This window comes from Dunckerocampus dactyliophorus, chromosome 2, assembly GCF_027744805.1.
Source record: "Dunckerocampus dactyliophorus isolate RoL2022-P2 chromosome 2, RoL_Ddac_1.1, whole genome shotgun sequence".
NCBI classification, from domain to species: Eukaryota; Metazoa; Chordata; class Actinopteri; order Syngnathiformes; family Syngnathidae; genus Dunckerocampus; species Dunckerocampus dactyliophorus.
This window is the reverse complement of record NC_072820.1, coordinates 9,610,978-9,636,836: the sequence shown is the minus strand read 5'-3', so window position 1 is coordinate 9,636,836 and position 25,859 is coordinate 9,610,978. Positions and strand designations below refer to the sequence as shown.

The 25,859-nt window shown below is 40.8% G+C and overlaps 1 protein-coding gene across 19 annotated transcripts in view; it reads left to right on the top strand.

Moving 5' to 3' along the window:
• LOC129171936 (muscleblind-like protein 1) overlaps positions 1 to 25,859 on the top strand; it is a 77,998-nt gene that overhangs the window by 5,778 nt on the left and 46,361 nt on the right. For 13 of the 19 annotated variants that reach the window (XM_054761273.1, XM_054761255.1, XM_054761237.1 and 10 more), the window contains exons 2-5: positions 7,652 to 7,868; positions 9,460 to 9,621; positions 17,159 to 17,316; positions 24,442 to 25,315. In XM_054761273.1, the coding sequence (XP_054617248.1) occupies positions 25,142 to 25,315 (174 nt within the window). In that variant the 5' untranslated portion in view covers positions 7,652 to 7,868; positions 9,460 to 9,621; positions 17,159 to 17,316; positions 24,442 to 25,141. Of the gene's footprint in view, positions 1 to 7,651; positions 7,869 to 9,459; positions 9,622 to 10,286; positions 10,489 to 17,158; positions 17,317 to 17,881; positions 18,238 to 23,899; positions 24,109 to 24,441; positions 25,316 to 25,859 lie in introns of those variants that run through there. The other 6 variants (XM_054761134.1, XM_054761266.1, XM_054761116.1 and 3 more) reach the window with 6 other exon arrangements.

Here is a 25,859-nt window from a genome sequence, read left to right as displayed (position 1 = left end):
CAAACCTTTTATCCGCTTCTTCGTTGGTGTTCGCGGCCATTTCTTCCAGACGGCGCGCATCACATCTAGGAATCAAAATCAAATCATTTGAACGACGCCGGGAGAATCAAAATGTTAGTCCCAGTTCTTCTCCATGCTCGAGACTCAATGCCCAACCCTAGGGAACATAAGGAAGAGACAGCCACTGCTAGCATTGCAAGCTGTCAAGCTAGTTAGCCTCTCCAGTTTACTTATTTTAAACTTAAAGAAGTGTTTCAAATGGAGTGAGGAAGGACAATGTAAGAAGCCAAAAATGTACCACTTCCACACGGAATGGGAAGACAACTTTTTTTCACTCTTATCATGTCAGGCATGCCAGGGACACCATGCAGGGTGAAGGTAATGTAACGTCATGCCTCATCAATATAACATTACTGAGGCCCATTGACCACAATACTACATATAACTTGTCTTTCAATATTTTTGACTATTAATAGGCCCTAGTCAATCACGAAAAAAACGATCATTTATTAACTAAATTTAGAAAAACCGCGACAGAGTGAGGAAGTGATGTTTGAACCGCGATGTAGCGAGGGCCGACTGTGCCCCCCCCCTGAATTTGTATCTGTTTTTTGTTTTGGCATAATTGCTGGAAAAATAGAGCTCAGTTAAACCTAGTGTGACTGAACTGAGGTACAGGAAGATATGTTGAGGTCCTTTGGGATTTATAGAAGTCTTACGTGATGTCATGCATTTAAAGTAATTAATGATTAATTAAAACTAATCCACAGCAGCCCTGTGATTAATCTGAAACATTAGTCGTTTGCCAACCCTATTGTTCCACCAAAAACATTGTTTTTCTATTTGTACAACCTTTTATTACTGATCTCAACCACACTCAAATCCAGTAGGTGCCACAAAATGCAATAAAACGGAGGACTTGGGTAAATATTAGAAATGCTTTCTTTGATAATAGGATACGTGCCAAGGATGGGTAATGGTAATTCTATCAGTGACTTAGTCCAGAAAGAATGTGAAAAGACACACTAGCATCTCTGTTGTAGCGAGTTAAATTGTTTATTGTAAATCATGCGACCATTCAATGACGAGATGACTTTTAAAAATACTGGCTGAACCCTGGTGTTGTTGTGTTACTTTATGACTTTAATTGCTGGCACCTTGCTCATCTCCCATCACCTGAGAGTTTGGAAGTAGCAGGCTGGGGGGGTGAACAAATATACCAGTGTCCTATCTCAGCCATGTGATGTAGGCTGCTTGTAATTGTGGTCGTAACTTCTTGCCCGATGGAAGTGACATTTTTAATCACCCCGGTGAAAACATCTTGTGTCAGAATTTGATATTGGTCATAAAATCTAAATATAGTGCCCTGGAGGCAGAGCTGTGGATCTCACACACATACAAACGGGGTAATAATAAAAAAGATCCTCAACGCTTACAAGGGAGCTTCTACTTTTCAGATTACGAGAAAAGTACTTACGGAACACCTATAGTCATGTTTTGCTATTTAAAGGCTTACAGAGCTGTTTGGAATGACTGTAACTCTGCGCTACTTGTCATCATCATTCAGCATAGAGTCCAATAGGTTTTCCAGCTTTTCTTTAATAACATAGTCCTGTCCCCACAATGACTCACTAATCATAGACTTGATTCTCTTTTGGTCCCATCTACTCTATCTTGTTAAAGCATTCCATAAAACTAAACGTTTGCTTCTGTGTGCCTTCCTTCAAGCAGAAGAATTCAGTAGTGAACCAAAGAAGAAAGCTTTTGTTGATTTTTTCAGCACGGACGTGTGTTCGGTTTGGCGAGCCGGCTGTTATTTATGGCTCAAGGTCTCTTGCGATTGGCTGAGGAAATATAATTATGTCTGGGGCTCAGCTTGGCTAGTTTTAGAATTACAATAAGTACCATGTTGAGTTTGCTGCTTGCTAGGTTACTAAGTGGCCTGTTGACTACCTCAATGATGATGCATTATTCCCCCTCTTAAACCTGACAATCCCTTGATGAGTCAAAGTAATGCATTTAACAGAGTTTACTTCACATTATTACATGTAGTACCTGTGGATATTCTCATTCATCCAGGTCATTGTATTCTCTATACAGTGGCTGGATCCAAAAATGACAACAAACAGAGGAGCGCGAACCAGAACTAAATACAAGCATAACTCAAATTTGCAGCAGGTGTGATTGATATGTGAAAAGCAAAACAAAAAAACACAGACCATGGCAAAACAGGAAGTACTACAAAATAAAGGCATTAAACAGGAACTAAGGCATAAAAAGGGAACCTAAATGAGCTGTCACACAGGCATTGACAATTAATAAATGATCGGTTGACTACGGCCTATTATTCGTAAAATATGCATATTTAAGGAAATTGTACATATTTTTTAAAGGATTTTTAAGCATAAAAATGGCTAAAAATACAAATACAGTATAAGCCATTAAGATCACAATTTGTGAATGTAGTATTCTAGTGTACATTGGTCACAGTAATTTTCCAATGAGACCACCACCAAAGCACCAGACTTGAACAACTAGCTTTTTTTGCGGGTTTAAATGATCTCAATGGGCAAATATAGAGCCCTCATATTATTATTGTAATAATAATAATTATAATAGTAACAATGTTTACTGTTGGGGCCATAGCCCACAACAAGCTAAAACTCAACTCTGAACCCCCAGCGTCACTTCCTGTCCGCCATCGATTCTGCTCCCCTACAAGGTAAACTGTCTTAAATGGCTTATTTTCTCCAACAATATCTACTATATTGGGTAATACGAGTGTAAAAGTGACTATATGGATGTTATTTCATGTCTACGTAGATGTCTAATAAAGTTAAAACAACGTATTTAGAAGATTGTAAACACATTTTCTATGCCACAAACTACAAAAATATTCCATTTATAAAGAAGCAATCGTACTTGAGTCTGGAACCAATTAACCGTGATAAACAAGGGATTACTGTATCGGGATATTCCTGCCTCACAGGCTGCATCTTTGTAAAAATGTGGCCATTATGGTATGCTTTATGTACTGGGGCACAGTTATGCAGGAACAGAAAGCCGCCTTGCCCAAACTATTGAGATTGTGACCGGGCTCCACAATACACGCAAATCTTTTGCCAGGGCAGCTCATAACAGGAGGAGAACAAGATGATATTGCTTCAGTCCAACAGGTGGCCAACTTTCCATAATCAAAAGGAGGTGGATGTGGATGTCAATATCGATACATGCAGTCCAATGTCTGGCATGAGTAACAACACCACACCTGTCATCATAAAGTTCACCACCAGAGAAAACAAGGTGGCATTGCTGAGGCAGAGAAGCAAGCTTAAAGGAACAAACATCTACATAAATGAGTGTCTGTCTGACAACACAACACTGACATCGCCGAGAAAGAATGCAACAGAGAAAAATTCAAGGCACTTGGAGTATAAAATCGACATCAAATTAAATGGAGGACGAGAGGAAGTACTTGTTGTCAAAGGCATCAAATATTGAATATGACATCTCAGCAGCAAGGAAAATATAAGACACCTGTTGTAAAGCAAAACTATTCTGGCAAAACAATTTACTCATACTGCATGACTAAGCTGCGGAGCAGGACAGGTTAAAAAAAACAAAGGCGAAAAAGCCACAACACACAGAGACTTGATGCAGCTGGAGTCATCAACAGTCATAACTCTACAATAACAAGAGCTTATGAAAAATTCAACAATATTAAGCATTACATGTTATTCATTGAACGTGACCAATAAGTTATTATTTAATCAATATCCAGAAATTACTCATGAATTGTGCGATTCAGTCAAAATTCTGATATTTATACAGTATACAGTATTTATTCTTGCTGTCTTTACTTTATTTGTCTTTATTTAATGCCTCCACTTATTCTAACTTATTTATTTTCTATGTATTAAACAATTTATTCTTACTGTTATTAAATTAAAATTTGATTTGTATCTTAACACTGCACAAGCTATTTGCTTATTGATACTCTGAACACCCTTCTTTTCACACAGGAAGTGAAAAACATTTAAATGACAAAATGTAACCAAACGAAGAGATGGGATAGGATTAAATAAGATCTGCTTCTTCCTACCACTTTTCGAACATGCAATTTGAACATGAGTTCCTATGGTGAGACAGTAAACAAATTTTGGGGTGAGCTGAAGACACCTGAAAATATTATCCAGAAGCTAGCACTGTTCACCGCTCACCGCTGACCAATAGCAGAAGAGAGTGGCTTGCTGTGATGCATTTAGGTATGCTTGGAATTTTTACCATGTGAAAAGGACCCAGGCCAGGGAAAAAAAAAATCTTTACAACCACAATCTGATTTGGAAAACACCCTGAATGTTTGCCTAACCTTTTGATTGCCTGATTAATAGGTGCTTTCTGTCAGAATAGAGCTACCCTGTGCTTTGGATACATATAATGAAAATAGAAGTCAGTTCTTAAATTTCTACACTTGCTAGAAGAAATTGTACAGTCGTCCCTCGCCATTTCGCAGTTCAAATTTTGCGACTTCACTGTATCACAATTTTTTAAAGATATATTAATAAATAAATCATGATGTTTTGTGGTTGAATACGGCCTATTTGTAAAAAAAAAATGCAGATTGAAGCAACTTTTACCGGTATGTATTTTTTACCAAAATTAAGCATTTTAAACCATAAAAATGGAATGGAATAAATGAACGAAAATACAGTATATGGCATTCAGAAGACTCATTCAAAGATGCTGTCAATTATATGTAGTGTTCTACAATGGTCACTAGGTGTCAGTAATGTTACTGTAATGTTCGGTGAGACACACAACCGACTTGATTGCCGGAGCAACAGGCTTTTATTGCAGGTTTGAATTATCTCATAAAAGGCACAATAATCCTTAATAAAAATCCATAATTAAAAACACGGGGTACTGTTGCAGCTGTAACCCGCCAAGCTAAAACTCAACTCTGAACCCAAGACGTCACTTCCTGTCTGCCCGCCACTTTATGTCTGAAATTTATTTTTTACTCTTATTATATCTACTGTATTGGGTAATACAAGTGTAAATGTCTAGAAGGCTGTAATAATGTTAAAAACTGTATTTAGCGGGTTGGAAACAGGTTTTCTATGCTCCAGCTATGAAAATAGTTCATTCATAAAGAAGGAATCATAAAAAGGAATCCTACTTTGCGGAAATTCACTTACCACGGTCGGGTCTGGAACCAATTAACAACTAAACGCGGGATTACTGTATAGTAAGTATAGTTTTATGCCCGCTTTGACACCCAAACTCCTGATGAGCAGAGAGGGTGGCTGGACTTGGGGAGCACACAGGACTCACCTCTCATGGTGACATCAGCTGATGTGCGCAGGGTTCTGAATAAAACGAACCCACGAAAAGCAGCAAGCCCAGACAACATCTCAGGACGTGCACTTCGGGTTTGCTCATCAGAGCTAGCTGATATGCTTGCTGACATATATAACCTGTCGCTTGCACAAGCATCTGTACCAACCTGCTTTAAGTCCACCACCATAGTGCCCGTACCCAAGAAGAGCAACGTGACCTGCTTAAATGACTATTGCCCTATAGCACTCACTCCTATTGTAATGAAGTGCTTTGAAAGAATAGTCATGACCCACATCAAAAAGAGCATCCCGGCAACTGTGGACCCTCTACAGTTTGCATATCGCCAGAACCGGTCCATGGATGATGCAGTCAACACTGCCATCCACACAGCCCTTTCTGACCTACAGGGCCAGGACACATATGTCAGAATGCTATTTATAGACTATAGCTCTGCTTTTAATACAGTCAGCCCCCACAAACTCACAAATAAGCACCTCACACTTGGCCTGTCACCCCCCCTCTGTAACTGGGTGTTTAACTTTCTCACAGGCAGACCCCAGTCAGTCAGAGTCCACAATCGCACATCCAGCTCAAGAATTGTGAGCACTGGGACCCCACAGGGGTGTGTGCTGAGTCCGCTCCTCTACACGCTCTTCACCTACGATTGCGTGGCCTCCCAGAACAACACCAGCATCATTAAATTTGTGGATGAAACTACAGTCATCGGCCTGATCACTGGTGGTGTTGAAACGTCATACAGAAGAGAGGTGGCGGACCTCATAGCTTGGTGTCGTGATAACAATCTCCTTCTCAATACAGATAAGACTAAAGAGATGATCATTGACCCAAGAACAAGGGAAAAGGAGCCGCATAAACCCCTGTTTATTGATGAGACTGAGGTGGAGAGGGTGAAAACCTTCAAGTTCCTTGGCACACACATCAGCGAGGACCTCACCTGGTCTCACAACACCCAACAAATTATGAAGAAGTCCCAAAGGAGACTGTACTTCCTGAGAAGACTGAGGAAATTTGGCATGTCCACCAAAATCCTTAGTTGCTTCTACAGATGCACTATGGAAAGTGTCCTTACCGCCCCCATCACTGTCTGGTACGGTAACTGTACAACACGTGATAGGAAGGCACTCCAGCGGGTGATCAAGACCTCACAGAACATTGTTGGGGCAGCCCTCCCCTCACTGCAAGACATTTATAAATCTAGAGTCCTACGAAGAACACACAACCTCTTCAAGGACAGCACACATCCACAACACTCATTATTCACACTCCTACCATCAGGCAGACGCTACAGGAGTTTGAAGTCCAGGACCACAAGACTGGCAAACAGCTTTTACCCACAAGCCATCAGACTGCTTAACGAATCACTCATACACGCCGCACGCAACACACGCACACACCCATAGCACTTTATTTGTGTTTTCTTTCTTTTCTTGGGAGAATGAACAGAATAAGAATTTCATTGCATAGTATAACTGCCTGTTTTACTATGCATATGACAATAAAACTCTTGAATCTTGAATCTAGTTGATGGCTAAATACAACAACCTTACTTGGATGCAGGTTGGTTGTTTTTGCAAGATTAGAGGTTTTAAGAAGGGATAGTAGTGCCATCATTTGTTACTGTTAGTGCCAGTAATTACATAGTTCAATTATGATAAGCTTTTCAGAGCTGCTAGTCAAGGAGTTGACCTCCACTCTAAGATATTACATTTAAATTCTTTCAGTAACTTGAATAAGCATTTCCTCCGAGTGGAGTTTAATTGAATGATTTCTCCTTCAAAAGGCTGGAGTTCTTATTATAATTTGGGATTTTTTTTGCCCACATCCTCTTATTATAACGGGCTGCGAGAGAGGCACTTGGGATGGATTTATGTGATTATCAATTTGAGGTGGTCTTTGCTGAGATTATAACACAGATTTACTGTTAAATTATATTAATTAAAAATCAGATAACAATGAAACAAAAACCGGAACCTTACTTTAGAACGAGCCTACTTATTTTGCGTATCGCGCAGCATCTAGTTTCAGTTGCACACCAGCTGTTAAAGATTATATAGTGTGGGGGCCTGTTTGAGTGGGTTACGTACTGTAAGTATGAATATTATGCCTACTTGATGGGATCTACTCTTTTACAAGGCTATGCCTGAATGACTTTATTATACTTGTGAACAAGTTCAAACTGAAAGGTTAAACTGTAGGCAATTTCTTATTGTAGTTACACATTTAAGCGTACACAATGTGAGAGTTAAAAAGTGATTTAAATTGTGACTGTCACCTCGCCCCTTCTCCTTAGTATTGGAATGCAGGAGTGCCACTTGCGGATCGCAGTGTCCAGGGATCCCTAAAAAGGGAAGGCGTCTCACTCTTGATTCCTGGCAGCTCTAGGAGTAGTGAAGACTAAATTAGGCATGGTTTCATTGACTTCCAATTCCCGAAGTCCCAGCATCCCTGCAGCCCAGCGGAGGAGGGGAGGTCGGGCGGTGCTCTCAACCTTGGATGTTTTGCCTCTGGTAAGTGAGATGAGACGATGAGGATAGACAAACCTTGAGATGAGAGCTCGAGATAACATTGTGAATAGAAAGGGAAGACCCAACTAATCAGTCAGTTTGGCGTTCTGCATTTTAGCATCAATAAAGCCTCTCCATAATCGATGCTACTAGCTTGTGGCTCTTTAAAGTACTTTATGGCTCTGCCGTAATGGCACTTAATAATATTTTCCTCTCATTTCAGCTTCTTTTGAAAGCCATGACTTTGAATTTAATGTGGTTCTACACAAATAAAACAACACATATCACAGGTTCATTTTGTGTCCAGTGCATTTGCATCTGTTTTACATTTTTATCTCACTTTAAATAACGGTTACAGGCATTTTTGCATTCACAACATTCTTCTCTGACTGTTAGACTTTTTTTTTAGTGCCACTTCAAAAATATGTCATATGATAACAAACGGTCTACATATAGTTATTGTTTTCTCAATAAAAAAGCTCCAATTTCATAGCAAGAACAATAATAATGGATGTTAGATTTCGTAAAGTGACCTCAAGCTTTTAGTTTGAAGTTTTTATGGCTGAAAATAAAAGCGCCTTTCTAGACACCCAAACACCATTACACTGAGAAATGTGTACGCATTTGATTGTGTTATGTGATTATAGAGCTTATTTTTGTTATTGTCAGCATTCACACATATAAAATTGTACACTATTTTTCATCTATTTATTCTCTACTACTACTTATTCCACCTAATTTTTTTGTCCACCACATTTCTCAACCGGTTCAAACCAATCCAATGTCAAAATGTTGATCTCTTTCAGGACACGTTGGTATCTATTAGGTATTAAAAAAAAAAAATCGGCCACATTTACTGTAGTTTCATATTTTCCGTGACAAATTGTCATTCGGCTTGAAAAAGATGATTGGTCACTGACAGCTGTTTGGTATTCACATATATGTCCATAGCGCGTCCACACATACACAAAAGCAGGCGATCAACAATGTGTAGTCATGCTGTTGTTACATTCAGTCATAGCTAACGTTAGTAGCTAAACTTTGCCGAATTGCTATCATTAGCTGTCAACATAAGTAGTAGGACTGGACGATATGTCGATATTAATATATCGATATTTATAATATACTAATAAGTAGTGCATGTGCACGTGTTACGTCGTGTGGCACACAAAGCAGGAAGAGGGTGGGATGTAATGCTTACAGTATATTCGAATGTTGGCACCCTCTAGGCAGCAGGGGAACTCACTGCATACAGTTCCTTTTAATATTATTTTATAATACAACAATGATAAAACAATTGAAAATTGTTATTACTATTATTCATTGATAATTATAATGTCATAACAATAATAATAATAATATAAAATATGGTAATGTGTGTAGTGCATTATGGAACGCAATGACCTAATAATGATTTTACTTTGAAACACTGGTATGTTCTACAAACTGATGAATTGTCACGTAATATGAAATACCAAATATTTTATGTGTTTTCTCTTGCTGCTGAATCATTATTGTCCCCTCTCCCACTCCTCTTTTCTGCGATTTTGCTGTGCTGTCCATCGTGATTGACTATGTCTCTGTCTCGCTATAGACTGGTGCTGAGTGCTGCTAAGTGGGCCTGCGTGTATGTGTGGGCTCCAGAGTCCTGCCTCCACATTCCTGCGATACTTCGAAAGACACAGCAGTGCTTTGGGGGAGAAATAGGTGGAGGCCCCTGACTGAGGACCGACGTCAGGGCGGCGTGGGGGTTGGGGTGAGTTAAAAAACCTGTGGTGTTGTGCATGCCTCCATGAGGGTGTTTTGATATCACATCCTCTTTCTTTTTAGGTCTCTGAATAGAAACCACTTCCTGGTTTCCCTTTATCTTGCTCAATGCAAATTGTTCTCGTAGCTCAGCCACTTCTTCTTTTCACACACTCGCTGGCTGCAAGCAAACATACCTGTGTGCACTACATCTACTATAGTGTTGGGACAACTACCCGTTGTACCTGGAGTTGGTCCATGTGTTTGCAGCTACAACAGCTTGCACTATTCTGGGAAGCCTTTTGGAGTCTGTCTGCCTTGTTTATCCAGAGGAACATTTATGGACCTTGCAGGAAAAGGCCTTGCCCGAAATGTTACTACAGAGTTGGAAACATAGTCTTGATAATATGACTAATTAAGATTCATTAATCTACTGATTAAGAGCTGTCTCAATACTTTTGTCCACATTGTGTGCACTATAAACAAAGCGCACCGTCACAGAAAGTGGAGATGCAAGAGGAAGTTGTAAAAAAAAGGGGGGTACTTAGTGAGAGGAGGCGTGGAAAATAACAAGGTGACCATATTTGGCATCAGTAGATAATGCAAGCAGAGGATGCAAATGAGATAAAGGAGTGGTTGTCATGGAGACTTGATGTTGCGCAGTGATGGTTCGCTGTAAACCTGACCACACTTGCGGTATGGCCGTTGCTAAGCAGAAGGTGCTATTGTGAGCAAGAAAGAGGGGAGAGTGAGTGAAGTGGCGGAAGAGGGAAGCGAAAACGTTCGTTGATGTCGTGGCGCGTTGCGTCAGCGTGACCTTTTGCTTGAAGTGGCTTTGTTCATCCAGGTAGCACCTCAGCACTAGACACACTCACAGGTAAGCTCAATGTCAACACTACTAATCTTTGCTGATTCCTTTATTTAATTAATCATTATGAGTTGTCAATTTAACAAGGCGCTTTTGTGAACTAGGTTGCTCTTCATTCAGCACTGTCCAGTCCAATTGTCAAAGTACTGTATATCTGAAGCTTTTATTGCAAGGGGATTTTATTTGATATTTTTGTAGTTGCAGTAGTATATCTGCAATATTGCCACTGAGAAATTGCTGGAAGCCCAAGTGTAAGGCCTCTTGGAAAAGGTGTTTCTATTCGATTTCATTTTATCTGCAAGATAAGCTTCCAGCTTGAATGGGGGGTTGGTGGTAGGGGCACACACATACACAGACAGTCACACACACACACACACACACACACACACACACACACACACACACACACACACACACACACACTTTGTCTCTCTCCAGTGCCAGATGAGGACGAGACAGTGCTCTATTTTCTCGCTCTGTATTTCAAACCTGACAGCTTGCTTAAATTACACCTATCTGCCTTCTCTGTGCGGAAAAGGCGTTTAGAGAAAGCCACAAATTAACTCACTCTCCATGGTTGGTTTTCAGCAGCCGCATATTTACAACTCTTAAACTTTTTACGAATGGGTGCTATATTTATAGCATGGTTGTGTGCATAGCGTACCCTGCGGTCCTAATATAACATGTAACACAATCAGGAAATGAACCGGCTGCCGTTATTTGGATTTTTTGATTCTGCTGGCACCAAAATAAATTTGAGTTAAATGGGTTAGTTTGATTGCTGCTCCCAGCTGTTGGCCTTTCTGCAGGCAGTCCGTGTGCTCCGTCCCAGTCGTATAAGCTGTGATGGTCTGTAATGGAAGCCTAATGTGTATTTGCGGCTTAGTGATAGATGAGCAGTCAGAGGTTGGCACACCAAAGCTCGGGGACATTTCCTCAGGAGAGTGAGAGTTCACATTAGCCAGTCAGTGGCATTTACAAGAGGATGGGAAATAGCAGAGCTCTGACATGACCAGGCAGTTTAAGGTGGAAATTTGGGTTCATCATTGACAGAGAGAAAGTGGAAAAATGCATTGGTGAAAAGTTAGGAGATTATTCAAAGACTCACTTTTGATTTGATCATACTGATAGGTAGTTTCAGTGTCAGGGTTTGAAAGGTTAATAGAAAATTCCAGCAGTTGATTATCTTACTGTCATAAACATTTAGCGTTTAAACTGTTGACACTTAACAGCTTTGATGTGTCCTGTTGGTGGAAATCCCCTTCAATTCCTTCGCATTTACACGCACACCACTTCCTGTTTTCAGTTGGTTAGTGTTACTATGCATGAACTGTTTGCTTTTTGATTTCTTTGTTTTTTTTTTATTATTTGTATTTTATTATGTATTATTATTTTTTTTCTTTCTCTGTCTTAGAAAACAGAATTCAATTTAATAATTTTTAATTAGTTAAAATACAACAGTACATATATTTATTTTTTAATTTATATTATATATAATTTACAAAGCTTTAATATTATTAATATTATTTGATTTGTTAACATTTTCTAATTTATTGAGCGTGAATATAGTTACATTATTTTTAGTTTATTTATAATATAGTTACTTATTGTCATAATCATACATTAAAATTATTTAAAATTCAATTCATTTAACTCTGTTGTTCACTGATATTACCATATCTAACTTATTGTGTGGAGATATGGTGTAATAACTATAAAAGTACACTTCACTCATTAACAATGCTACAAAAAAAACAGTTAGGATAATTCATAATGCCCCTTGTAGAGAACATACAAACCCTTTATTCCTAAAATCAATATTATTAAAATTTGCTGACTTGGTAAACTATCAAACAGGTAAAATTATGCATAAAGCAGCCAATAACCTGTTCTTCACAACAAGAGAGGAGAAATATGACCTTAGGGAAAAATCTAACTTAAAACACTTACTTGCACGGACAATGCTAAAAACCTTCAGTGTTTCAGTATGTGGAATCAAATTACGGAACTGACTGAGCAAGGAACTCAAACAATGAGCGATTTTAAGAAACGATACAAGCAGTTGATGTTTATAAAGTACAAGGAAAATACATACAATACAATGTTATACTATTGTTCTATATTATTTTCATTATTACATACAATTCACTGAGCATATATTGTATTTATTGGTTTGTTTCTAACTTACTTCCATCAATTCTTATTCATAATTTTGAGTATGAATATATTTGTCGAAATATCTAATTTACCACTGCTTTAAGGTGCCGGAAAACCTTGGAAATTGATCTATTATATCAGTTCTGGGAGCTCTTCATACCCTCATTCTCAGTTAAACACGGGTTTTCTTACTGGATTCAAACATCAAACAAAAAAACATGTTCCTATTATTGTACCTTGAAGCAGATTGTCTCCCTGAATGAAACATTTCCTAAGTAGCTAAATGAGAAAACCATCTGGCGTCTGCAAACTTGGCTCACGCTTTTTGGAATTGGACAAGCGGTAGTTGTCTCATATAAGTGCTCGTGGTTCTTGGGGAGTAAGAGGGAGTTGTGGATTTAGGTTGTACTCCAAAGTGGCACAAAGTGCTAGACGGGGCAAATCGGATACAGTGCCCACTCCATATTGATGTGGAAATTTGGATGATGTAAAAAAAAATACTAAAAAAAGAAAGACTGAGAGGAAGAGCATAGCTGGCCTGCCTATGCTTGGCTTAGGTAACAGAGGGGGAAATTCCACGTCAGTATCTTTAGTTTCGCAGCAAGCACATATCTTTGGAGGCATTGTAATATGTCAACTCCATCACGTTTACTTTGGCAAATCATAATCACTAAAGGCACATTGCTGGCATGTAGGCAAGTTCCAGTCCAGCTGCCGTTTAATGGGGCTGATTGCAGCGGATTCGTCCAGCCGCCCCTAGGGCGCCAACATTCAAACGTATGCATGCATTATATCCCGCCATCTTCCTGCTTTGAGTATGTAAGCTGACGCTGACGTAACACACGCACACACAGTAGTAATGTTTGTTGTCAGGTAATAATAGCGATGTGGCTAAGTGTAGCTACTAACGTTAGCTATCATTGAATATTAGGGGTGTAAGGATTCGTTTTAATAATGATTCGATTCGTATCACGACTTGTGGTTGCCGATACGATTCAAAGACGATATTGGTTCATTTAGAACGCCGTGGTCCGAAACGATTCAGTAACTTTAAATCGATACAGTAACTTTTTAGCCAAAAAATCAACCAGTGTGACTGTGAAATAAATACCTGGATACTGGACAGTGCAGGTGAAGTTTCCTAGACTCCCGTTGTTTTTTGTAAGGGAATCAGGTATAAATTAATTCCGGATATAAACGAACAAGTAAACAACGATTAATGGCAAATGCATTCAAATTTTATTTGAATAAAGTGCAACCAACTCTTCAGGTTGAATTAACAGGTTAACTTTTTCTGTTCTCCTTTTTAATATTCAATAAATTTTCAATAAAAGTACAGTAAGTGCACCCAACATTTCAACATTAGGTACTTCTGCTTTTGTTTTTCAACTTAAAAAAAATACAATATTACTATCAAAATTTTTTGCAACCAACATATATTGAATTAACAGTAGGTTTGTTTACCTTAGAGGTTAAGAGTGTAACGATTCGATTCGTATCACGATTCGTGGTTGCCGATACAATTCAAGGACGATATTGGTTCATTTAGATCAATATGATCCGAAATGATTCAGTAACTTTAAATTGATTCAGTCACTTTTACTCCACCCCCAACCAGGAGGGCTGGGGGCGGAGTAAATTACACAGACCGTTTGGGCGGGAGACAGGAAACACTGCAGGGAGGTGCAGAGTCTGGAAGATCTAGAAAGCTTTCTGTGTGGAGCTGCTCTAGTCCAGAACTCAATACAAAGGCCCAAATAGTAGTATAATAGTTCCCCTTTAAATCCAATGCTTTATTTCCTAGTATCGATTCAATCGTCTCATTACCTTTTAAACGAAGTTAGATAGATATATGTCGTCTGGAATGAAAACTTGCTAAACACAGATGGATGTAGGTGAATCATGGGAATATACTGTAAATCAATGCATCGATGTAGTGCAATGCATCTTAATTCTGGCTCAATGAAAATGTATGTCAATCTCTATGCAGTTTATTTTGTAATTGTGAAATATATTTTTTTGGACAGCCTGTTCTTTTAAGCCATTATTCGTAACATATGCTAGCTGATGGTGGTGGTATTATATTAAGAGCGTGCTGTGTAAATTCAACATGACTTATTACCATCTTTGTATTTAAGGTGTGTAGCATTAGAAAAACTTCCAGGTGTACGAGGGAATGGAAATGCACATTCAAAGCTTTGTGGTGTTTAATGAAATGTTCTCATACACCTACAACAGTTTTATTTTACCAAGGAGGACAAAAATGCATGTTAAACCTAAACAAACCAAATTAGGATCAGCACCCAACTGTACACATTCATAGATTTTGCCACCCCCCTGTGCCTGAATCTTGCCAAAAAGATGCGCAACATTTCCTGTGACAAAGTTAAAACCAACACCTGGATCTGCACCAGAATTCAATCGCTTCATCCACACATTTATCAAAAGCTAGTTCTGTAGTTTTTGCATACTTATGCTCACTAAGAAAAAAGTGGAGATGAATACGTGACCTTAAACAGAGCTTTGAGGAGGGTCCTTCCAACTACCATTGATGGCCTCTTAAGAATCCCAATTCTGACACCATTTGTCATAGAATTGTGAGGCACACCCTCAACTCAGTTTTGATGCAAAGTCTATTGGTGTGAAAGACCTGTAATTTGATCACGGTATGGTCGTCAGATACCTGTATGTGTATATGCCTGTGGCGAAAGAACATTTTCAATTGTCTTTTGATGACGGATGACCTCACAGTTAAACCTCCCACTTCTGACAACAGGTTTTACCCTTGGTTTAGTAGCCAGACAACATACTAAACTATAGTGACATGCAGTTTCAGTACTTAGAGGTAGACTCATGTCTTACAAAGGCACCACATTCCAAGCTTCCCTTTGTGTCAACGATCAATTGAAAAGGCCTCACCTGTACCAAGGGTCACGGTTAACCATCCTACTTCTGATTTAACATGAAACTCTGAAGAGGGTCCTTTCAACTGGGTACACCACAGATGGCTTCAGAGTAAACCATCCCACCTGATACAAGGTTTTACCCTAAGTTCAGTAGCCAGATATTGTACTCTGCCATAGTAATGGTAAGCTCACTCAAAATACTTCTGCCTTATGCAGGTAGTCCCGTGTCTTGCGCAGATGTCTCATTCAAATCCTCACCTATCTCCGGGATCGATTGCAAATGGCTCCCAAGTGGTTCTCAAGAACTGGCCTGACACTTTACCATTCCACCTCAGATACAATTTAATACGGAAAAGGATTTAGGCAGATGCCCAGGCCTTTATTTCCATGGTCTTGGGATATTACAGCTTTTTTAAAGCCAATTATCTGGGGGTCCTTGAGAGATATAGAATTTTTTTAGGTCGAGATGAGTCAAAAAAGAATGTATGAGAGTCTGTAAACTTTTGTAATGATGTTGCTGAAGTAAACTAAACTGCAATGGTGTGCGTTTCTTTTCACAGCTTTTCTCTCAAGTGTTAAAGGCCAATGTTCCTTTGAATGTACAAGATCTTGAGTGTATGTTATCTTGATTTAATTCAGACTTATGGGTGTTTGGCTTTTGTGCCAAAGCAGAACATCAGTTAGAGAGGGGAGAAGGATCTGGACAGAAGCGAGTTGTTTTTCCCTATTTTGCCTCGAGGTTTTATTGGTGTGGTTTCATTATTTGCGGATATGTAACTTCCTCATTAAAGTGTCTTACATGTAAAATCCCATTTAAGATCTTAGGACACTTACAGTACATTGCAAAGAAATTGGGTTGGGTCAGTTTGTAATTTGTTGTGCATATGTCGGATATGGATAGCTGATCATACTCATTGTTTCTGTCGGTGACATGTTAACCCTCTGAATCTTCTCATTATTCCTTGTTTTGCCCAAGTTTGCCATATCCTTTCCTGTCTCGATTGTACAATATGTATCTCATTTCATTTGATGTGCTTCCATGCTACCTCGCTTCCTCTGCTTCTATTAGTCACCCCCTTTATCTTTTAACTGTGTTTTCTCAATTCTTCCTGCCTCGTCCTTATTTACTTCCTTAGCCTGGCTGGGTAGGCAAGGGCAATGTTGCTGTTTCTGAAATAGCACTTCCTGGTGTTGTTCTAAAGGGGGGTGTGGCCAGCCTGCAGTAAGGAATGGAAGGAAGGTGAGGGGACTGCAGGGTCTGTATGCCCGGTGCAGTCAGAACTCCCTCCTCTGCCTAATCGCCATGCTCCTCCACAGCTGTTGCAGCCGGCACCCCTACAAACACGAACCACTTTCTCCAGGAAGCAGACAGACGATCCAGAGGCTGGGGTGAAAACCATCCCAGCTCTCTCCTCAGGCAGTTAGCACTTAAAGAAGCAGGGGTGGGGAGACACGAGCGTACACAGCCAGCGCTGCAACGTGCACACGCAGTCGCACAGACACACACTCCTCCCTCGCTTACCCTCCCTCCCTGTCTCTCTCACTGTGGTGTTGGGCTCTGCACAGCTCCTCCACTCATTCGCTGCTGATTCACCCGCTTGCCTCTCCTCTGCCAGTCGCTCTGCTGTGCTGTGCTCTGCCTGCCTGCCTGAGAATGGTCCAGCCGGTGCCTGGGGGTCTGCTGTCGCAGCCTGTCTGAACACACACAACAAACACACGAGAGTCAGTGGACACGCGGAAGCACACACACATTAGCTGGAGAGCAATGTGAGAGGTAAGAGCTCGCTTCGTAACCCTCCTCCCCGCCTCCATGGTTTATCTCGATCTTTCCTCCTGTGGGTGCTGCAGTCTTGACTTTCCAAAGTGGGCGTCTTTGCATTGGAGCCTAGGCCACAATATGGGGATTGTTTAGGGTTGGTTCTGTATATCAAGTATGTTGGCCGATGGATTAATTTGTTGCAGCTTGTTTTATAACCACTGGCAGTGACACATAGTAAGAAATATTCTTGCCTCAAAACAGTCAGTAGCCATTTCCTAGGCTAGTTAACAAAAAGATTTTCTTATGTGTGTGTCCATATGGATGTTGTGTGGAAGGCCGTTGTTGATCCAGGAAGCAGTGGAGAGAATCAATAGATCGCCCACTCAGCTTTCATTCCCTACGTCTGACTCAACACTGTTTGGAGTTGTCCTGCAGAGCTTGCTTATGACGAGGGGGAATGGTTACATTGAATTCCCTTCTGCCCCCTCTCTTAGTTGCTGCGTCAGCCTAAAGGAGGGAAACATGGTTTTGCGTGTGTGTGTGTGTGTGTGTGTGTGTGTGTGTGTGTGTGTGTGTAAACTACCGCCCTGCTGCATGTAAATTATATGTGACATGTGAAACTGCTGCTACCTTATTTGGTAGGCACAGTATTTCAGTACAGAATCTTGCCAAACATTCCGGGGTCGCGGGAGGAGAGTGTGTCTGTGTGTGTGCGCGTGTGTGCGTGTATGAGAGGGTGATTTTGTCTCTGCGTGTGTAGGTGTGTGTGTGTGTGTGTGTGTGTCTGTGTGTGACTCAATGAGTGTTTGCATGTGTCTGGTAAAGGGGGAGTTGCCGAGAGAGGGACAAAGTTGAGAAAAAGAAACCGGGGCAAGAAGGAAACCAAGCTAATGCAGTAGAGAGAATTTACTTTTTGGAGTTTGAACTTGACTGAAAGTAAGTAGTGCTGTTTCTTTCTGTTTTTGTGTGTGGATCTTTTGATTCTAAAGTCCTAGGAGGGACAATTACTTAATCACCCTAACTCAAAAACAACCCAGATTACGTCAGCATGTGAGTCTGCTAAAGTCATGATAGGATCAGCGGATCCTGAGGAGCTTCCAAACTTTTCGTCCTTCTTCTCTTTGTCCCCTGTGCTCGTTACCTCCCCCCCCCATCTCTACTGTCTTCCTTTGGGTGGTGTGTCTGTGGATGGGGCAGTGATGTGGAATGTTGTTGTGACTTTGTGGGAGTCCGTAGGTAGCTCAGACAGTAGCTCTCATACACATACACACAAGTATGTATGCACATGCATGCGTGCAGCAAGTATGACACAATTTTAGTTGGTCTTGACAAACTTTAAGTGTGCGTAGCCCACAATCTAGTGCACAGGCGGGATTATATGCTCGACAGCATCTGTGCTGACAGGTTAAGCCTTTATTACGCTAGGGTTTCTCTCTGTGTTCCGACTGTGTTGTGGCCACTTTTCAACAATATGTCTCAGCTTTGGCCAAGTGCCGGACCCACGCTCAAATGAAATTCCATGCTGAGCTAAAACGAATTGCTTGCGACATATTATCACACCAGTATTTGACTCTTTAACCTTTCTCTGATATTTATGTATTTGTCTCTTTTCAAGTGACCAATGGTTAGGCATGTGAACAGTAAACCTGAGTCAAGCTGTTTTCTAAAAAGCAGTGGGGGGTCATGTGCTGTAGAGTAAGTAGTCTTTAGTCTGTATTTTGTTTTGTAACGATGCACATTCCCTGCTACTCTCCAGTCCTTCAAATAAAGGAGCGACTATGACATTTAATAACAGACATTAATAACACACGTCACCCTGGCAGCCTCTTGTTTTGCCCCCACACCAGGCCACTGAGTATGTTTGCGTCTGCTTTATTAGAAGGTCAACCAAGCTCTCATCACACCTCACAAGCTTGGCTGTGCTCCCTGAAAAATGATTAACTCAATGAAAGTCAGAGATAATGGCGTATATAGAGAGTGAACACACCGCTGTTGAAATATGTATCATGTTTTCTGATTAAAAAAAGGAGACCACAGTAAATCATTTTTTTATTTTTTTATTTTGATAGCCCCCTTTAAGATTTATTTCAAGTTATAGGTCACAATCTTAAAAGGAAAAATAGTTCTGGAATTATGACGACCATTTAACATCACCATTTATCATTCCCAATTAGTTTTTACAAAAATGACTTTGTATTACTGTCTTAGCTTTGAAGCATTTACATTTTAGTGTGTAAGCAGGAATTATTATTACATTTTGTCCCTGGTGCAGCATAGGTCGTTTGTTTTGACCTTTTCTCAAATTTTTTGCATGAATTTGAATGACAAAATCTGTTGGTGCCATCGCTGTTAATGGACACCTTGTAAATACCGTAATCCCTCTTTTCACATGGTTAAATGTTTCCAGACCCAACCCTGATAAGTGAATTTTGGCGAAGTATGATTCCTTCTTTATAAATGGATTATTTTTGTAGTTAGAGCATAGAATGTTTACGAGCTTCTAAATATGTTTTTTTTTAACATTATTAAAGCCTTCTAGACGCCAAATACAGCCATATATTCACCTTTATACTCATATTACCAATCAATATAGTTGACAGAATAACAGTAAATAAGCCTTTTACCACAGAAATAAAACTGTATTTCAACACACACAAGTTGTGTGTGTTGAAATACATGTGGTGCTTCCAGTGCGGATCGAGCAACAGAACTGCCAACCTTTGAGAAATTGGACAGGTGGACAGGAAGTGATGTCAGGGGTTCAGAGTTGAGTTTTAGCTGGATTATGGCTGCAACAGTATCCACTGTTATTATTATGATTATGATTATTATAGTATTATTATTATTGTGCCTGTTGTGAGTAAATTCGAACCTGTAATAAAAGCCTTTTGTTCCAGCGACCAAGTCCGGCACTTGTATATTTCACCTACTAACAGCTAGTGACCAGTGTAGAATACTGCACATCACGATACTTCATATGAATCTGTTATATTTGCATTTTAATTAATTTACCCATTTTTATGCTTGTAGTGCTTCATTTAGTAAAATTTCCTTAAATATGCATTTTCTTTTACTAATAGGCTGCATTCAACCAAGAAACACCATGATACATAGGACTATACAATAGATATTATTCCTATGATCAGAATCTCAATACTGATTTTCAACACTGATCCCTTTTGAAAATCCCTTTGTTAAATGTAAAATTGCGCTCAAAATGATTCAACCTTTTTGTAAATTACATTCACTTTCATATACAGTACATATAACTTTTGTTGGTTTATTGGCAACTTGTAGAAATTCGCCAAATTCTCTGTGGAAATGAGCCTGTCAACTGCTGACAAAAAAATGAGAGCAAAATGAGAGCCGATGAGCCTCTGATTAAGCCATAAGGTCAGCCATTATCGTTGATATCCGTTGACTTCACCGCATCTTGAGCACACGTACAAAGATGCAGTGTTGCTGCACACAATCAGATATTCACCACAGCTTAAGAATACACATCATCATAAGGACACGGTTTGTGTGTCTGTGCTAACAAGAGTCTCATTGTGTGCAGGGGTTTTGCTTATGGAAGAATAAACAGGGATTGTTTGTGGACTTTTGGCCTAAAATTCATCTTAACTACTGCTATGTTGTTTAATATCTTGACATGATACTGAGTTAAACCAATGACGATGGTGTTGACAATCCCAACTATGGTGAAGATATTCAGGATAGCGGTGTCTTTGTGTTGTCCTGTTAATCTTTTTTGCAGTCAACCAACATGTCTATGAACTGTAGCCGTCAAAGTGATGGTGGAAAGTGTAGCAGCCCTTAATATCTTTCTATGTTTGTCCATGGAAACCTCAAGAGGCTGTGTGGTAAACATGCATGTAAAGGTCAAAGGGGGCATTATTGACATGCTATATTCCGAGTATCTGCAGCGGCGCTATCATCATGGCGTCCTGCGGTGTTGTGTTTCCTTCCTTGACTTTGATGACCTGTCACCCTGCCTCCACTTCTATCAGTATGCTGAAACCCAGCAGGAGGAAACAAAAGGAAAACCTTCTGCTCGGCAGTCAAAAGCTGAAAATAGAAGCGCTTGGCTGGAAGCTATCATTTTGTTCATTTCGGTTGCCATAGCAGATGTTGCAGCAAAAACAATTGCGATATCTGGATTTTGAACGTTCACTCGACTAGTAGTGGATCATCCTTTTGTCAGAAAGGTCTATCAAAACTGTGAACCGCACCCTTTCTCTTGTTTTCTCATCGCTGCTCGAGCAGTTAGTCATTCTGACAACTCTTGCGACGCACATTGCTTTGATTGCGTCTGCATTTCTGTCTGTTGAGACGTGCTCGTTTCAGCTCCATCCTAGGTGTGATCCTCTGGCAGGTTTCAAGCATAGTGTGGTCTACTGGCACAACTAAAGGGTAGAGTTGCTATGTGACTCATTAGTAAAGTAAAAGAAGGACATACTTGCTCCTCATTTCAGAAACCGTTTGTGCTGTTGAGGCATATAATGGTGTCACATGACCATGATCTGATGGTCAAAACACTTCCTCTTGTCTCAGTCTTGAAATGTTTCTACCACGAGGAAGAATGTGATCACCCTCTCACTGCTTCTCTTTCTTGCTGTCTCACCATCATCCCTTTTACCAGTATGGTTGACCCTGCACCATCTTTTACATACTTGGACTCCAAGGGGAGTGCTGGCCTTGCATTCAGGGGGGACAGGTGTGACTTTAGGTATAAGTTGAGTGAAGACAGCATGAATTAATCAGCAAAAGTAAAGTAGATCTCAGAAGCCCATTTAAATGAATTAGCTAAAGGGTGTGGCCTTCTGGCAAGAGATGAAGAAATCAATAAGGGAAGGAGGTCCATGTTCAGACATGATGGATCATATCGAGCGCTCATTATGAGGATTATTACACAGCGCTACATCTTGTCTCCCTCTCACACACAGAAATGCGCCTGCCTGACTTAAATAGAAAAATCTGAAGCCGATTAAGCATCCAGACAGAACGCAGGGGTTGTCAGCTTTTCATGCATCGAGCCATCACCGTGTCGCATTTGACTGAAGAGAGCCCCATGGCGCAGTCTATGTTAACAATGTAAGAATTGATGGCTCCACTTCACCTCATTAGTTGCTGTCCAGCTGTGGCTAAAGTTGTATTTGTCCATGCTCACCTGAATTCAACTCATAGCAAAGTGTGATTGGATTGTAGGTGTGGTAATGTTTACCCAACTAAGCGGTAGTAGGGAATTCATACAATGTCACATTTTTTTCCAACAAGCAGAACAGTTATGTTGAGTATGGCATCATTTTTTTTAGTGTTTTTTTTGTCAATTTTTTTCAGTTTTCAGAACTGGCAAGTATCATTTGCGTTGGAAGGGTGCCAAATGCGGTGAAGTACGGTGGCCAGAGGGAGCACCTCTCACACTGCAGTCCAGATTGGTCCATAGAAAGAACACAACATGCTAGATCAAGGTGCATAGCTATGTGAGCTACTGTGCTAACATTACAGACACATTCTTACAAGCTATAATGGCAGGTTAGCCTTTTTTCAGAAGAAAAACAAATTAATAAAACTCACAGCTCCCACGTCTTCAGATGACTGTCAGTTGGCAGAGCCCCAGGCTTTATTTTAAGATGTGGAACGATTATTTATTTTTTTTTTTACACAAGGCTGTCGTCTGTGAAGTGGTGGGTGGGTCAGAGGCAGTATCATGTCCATGAGGAAAGAGGGTTTTTTTTTTCCCCTTCATGATGTCATAAAAACCCGGAACTTTCAAACTGACCATTTTGAGAGCCTTTTCTCTCAAAAGTGAAGTAAAGTGAGGGAGATGAGAGCTTGTTCTCATGTTCTGTGCTCATAAACAGGGGACACTGCTGTGAGAGCATCTGTAAACAGTCAATTTTGCACAATAAAAGAACAATAAATAATATTTGAAGATTACTATTTAAAAGTGTGGTGTGATGCGTTATCAATAACTACCTCGTAAATTGTAGCGTTTTTTATTTTTTTTATTTTTTGTACTTGTGGGCTGGTGTCTGGTGTGTGTTGGGTGCAGTGCAGTGTTTGCATTAAGATAACGCTTGCAAATTCAAAGGTCATAACGGACAATACTACTTTTGCTCTCAGGATGTAATGCAATGTCAGAGCAGGCCGTAACTTCACGCTCCTTTCTCGCTCAAAACACATTAAACCATGTTGCTGGGTCATCATGACCAGGGCTGCACTGGTGCAGGGCTTCTAACACAGCGCGTTGCAGTGCTGCAGTGTTGTAACATTCACAGTTCTTAGCATTGCTGAAAGTGCACATGCTGTTCTGGGAAAAAAATCATTTCTCCACACAGGGTGTGGTAATTTACCCTCCTCCTCCTCCTTTGATAAGAGTCCCCTGGGAGCCTAACCATTCAAATTCCACTTGTGGTTTAACCAAAAATAGAATTTACATTGCAAAAGATCTTTTTACCACATTTTATGACTGGGAGTTTGTAAATAAATTTAAACTACCGAGCATTCTCTGGATCTGTGATGACACTTTGCCTTCCCATGTTAGAATTCATTAGAAAAACAGTGCGCTCTCTCTGGCAGTAGGCAGGTCAGTCTTTGCTTGGCTCCGCCTCCTCTCACCTGGCGTTTGGCCCAGAATGTTGCTGCAACTCTTGCTAGCTCCCATTGGCGCGCACTCTCGCACAGCTTCGCAAGGAGGGAAATGACTAACCTCTTTTCCCTCATGCCCCAACTTCCCCTTTTCTTTCACTCTCTTCTCTTCTTTCATCTTCAGACATATTTGCAATGACTCTGCCACACTCCAGTGTAAGTGATACAGGATTTTTGATCTCATTTCACATTGTGTCAACGTGGTGGAAGGTTGTGAATGGCTGCTTTGTGCACTCTTGCTTGTTGAGTGTGTGTTTGTGTGTGTGTTTGTGTGCGCCGTGGCGTGATGAGCGTGTGTGCACAGCATGTGTGTTTAGCACAGTGGGCGGGAGAAAGTTTTATTTGTCTAACTGACAAACGATGCATTTCTGACATTTTTACGCATTCTTCATTTTCACTGTTGCATAGTTTAGTCGCACCGTGACTTGAAGGTCACAACCTGCTTGGAAAAAGTGAAAATACATTTTTTTCCTTTTTTTTTCTCCCCAGAGGAAGTGCCTTTGCTGATGTGTGCCGCAGCTTTGACCTGCTTCTACCGCTGAAGCTCCATCTTCTCCCTCCCTTGCCTCGCTCGCTTGCAAGGAAAGGTGGCCACACCCTCCTCAGACTGCGCTCAGACCCGTTCGTCCATCTGCCATCATCACCATCCACCCCACCCAATGAGCCCCAGCCTCAGCTAATTCTCACCTGACAGCCCAGCAGCCCAAATACACCACACGGCTCACACGGAGCATCACACACCTTGCCTTTTACTTACCTTCGCCTTGGACCCTCTTAAGCCTCCACACAGTCCTCAGTGTCCTTAATCTCGCCCTCTAAAAAGCGGACTACACCCTGGCTATCACCTTTGTTGCCTGCTTCACCGCATCATAACCTGAGGGCTTTCTCCTGAGCCGCTTCGAAAGTTGTAGAAAAGACGGATCAGTGAGCAATAAGAGTGAACATTCAGGCCAAAAGCAGCAACTTCTTCTTCTTCTTGGGCTGCCTCCTGGATAATCCACTGACTTGATCAGGAAGATGGCGCAATAACATTAACAGCCTTACTTCGTCCTGCGACATTTCACCCTGGACACTGTCTCACCCACACAAACAATAATACACAAGAATAAGAGAAGTTGTGGATTAAAACAGAAGAGGCACTTTATCCAAATCGATCACAGTTGGGAGTTTGTTTTGCCAGCGTGTTGCCATGGCGATGAACATAGCACAGATCCGCGATACAAAGTGGCTGACACTCGAGGTATGCAGGGAGTTCCAAAGGGGCACGTGCTCCCGCTCGGACCAGGAGTGCAAGTTCGCTCACCCGGCTAAGAGCTGCCAGGTGGAAAATGGACGGGTCATCGCTTGCTTCGACTCACTCAAGGTAAGAACCGAAAGAGAAACGCAGAGGAAGGGGTGTAGGGGGGCGGCAGGAAGTCAGAACAGGAAGTCAGTGGTCAGAGCTCAGACATGCGCGATAATGGCCGTTGATAAGACACTGAGCACATGCCGCGTGGCAGACATAAAGTCACAAACTAGAAATAGCAGTCGTTTTTACGGCCACTGTCATTGCTAGAACACACCATCTGGTCCCAGCATGTGCTCTCCCTTGTCCCGCCCATTTCTGGTCAGGTGACGAGAACATGTGATAAAGGCCACTGTCTGAGAGGTGGGGAGAGATTAAACTTTTCAGGAAGCAGAAGCTTGCAATACATCACTGTCGAACTCAGCTGATCTAGTGGAACGGATGGAGCATACTTATACTGTAAACACTGCTGCATGAATGTAGTGCATCAACCGTCCTCAGTCAAGAGGATATCACATACAGTATCAGTCAAAAGTTTGGAGACGCTTTGTCATTCAGTATGACGCAAAAGTGTCTTGACTGCTGTTTTATACAGTATGTCTGTAACTCTTATGCTCTTACC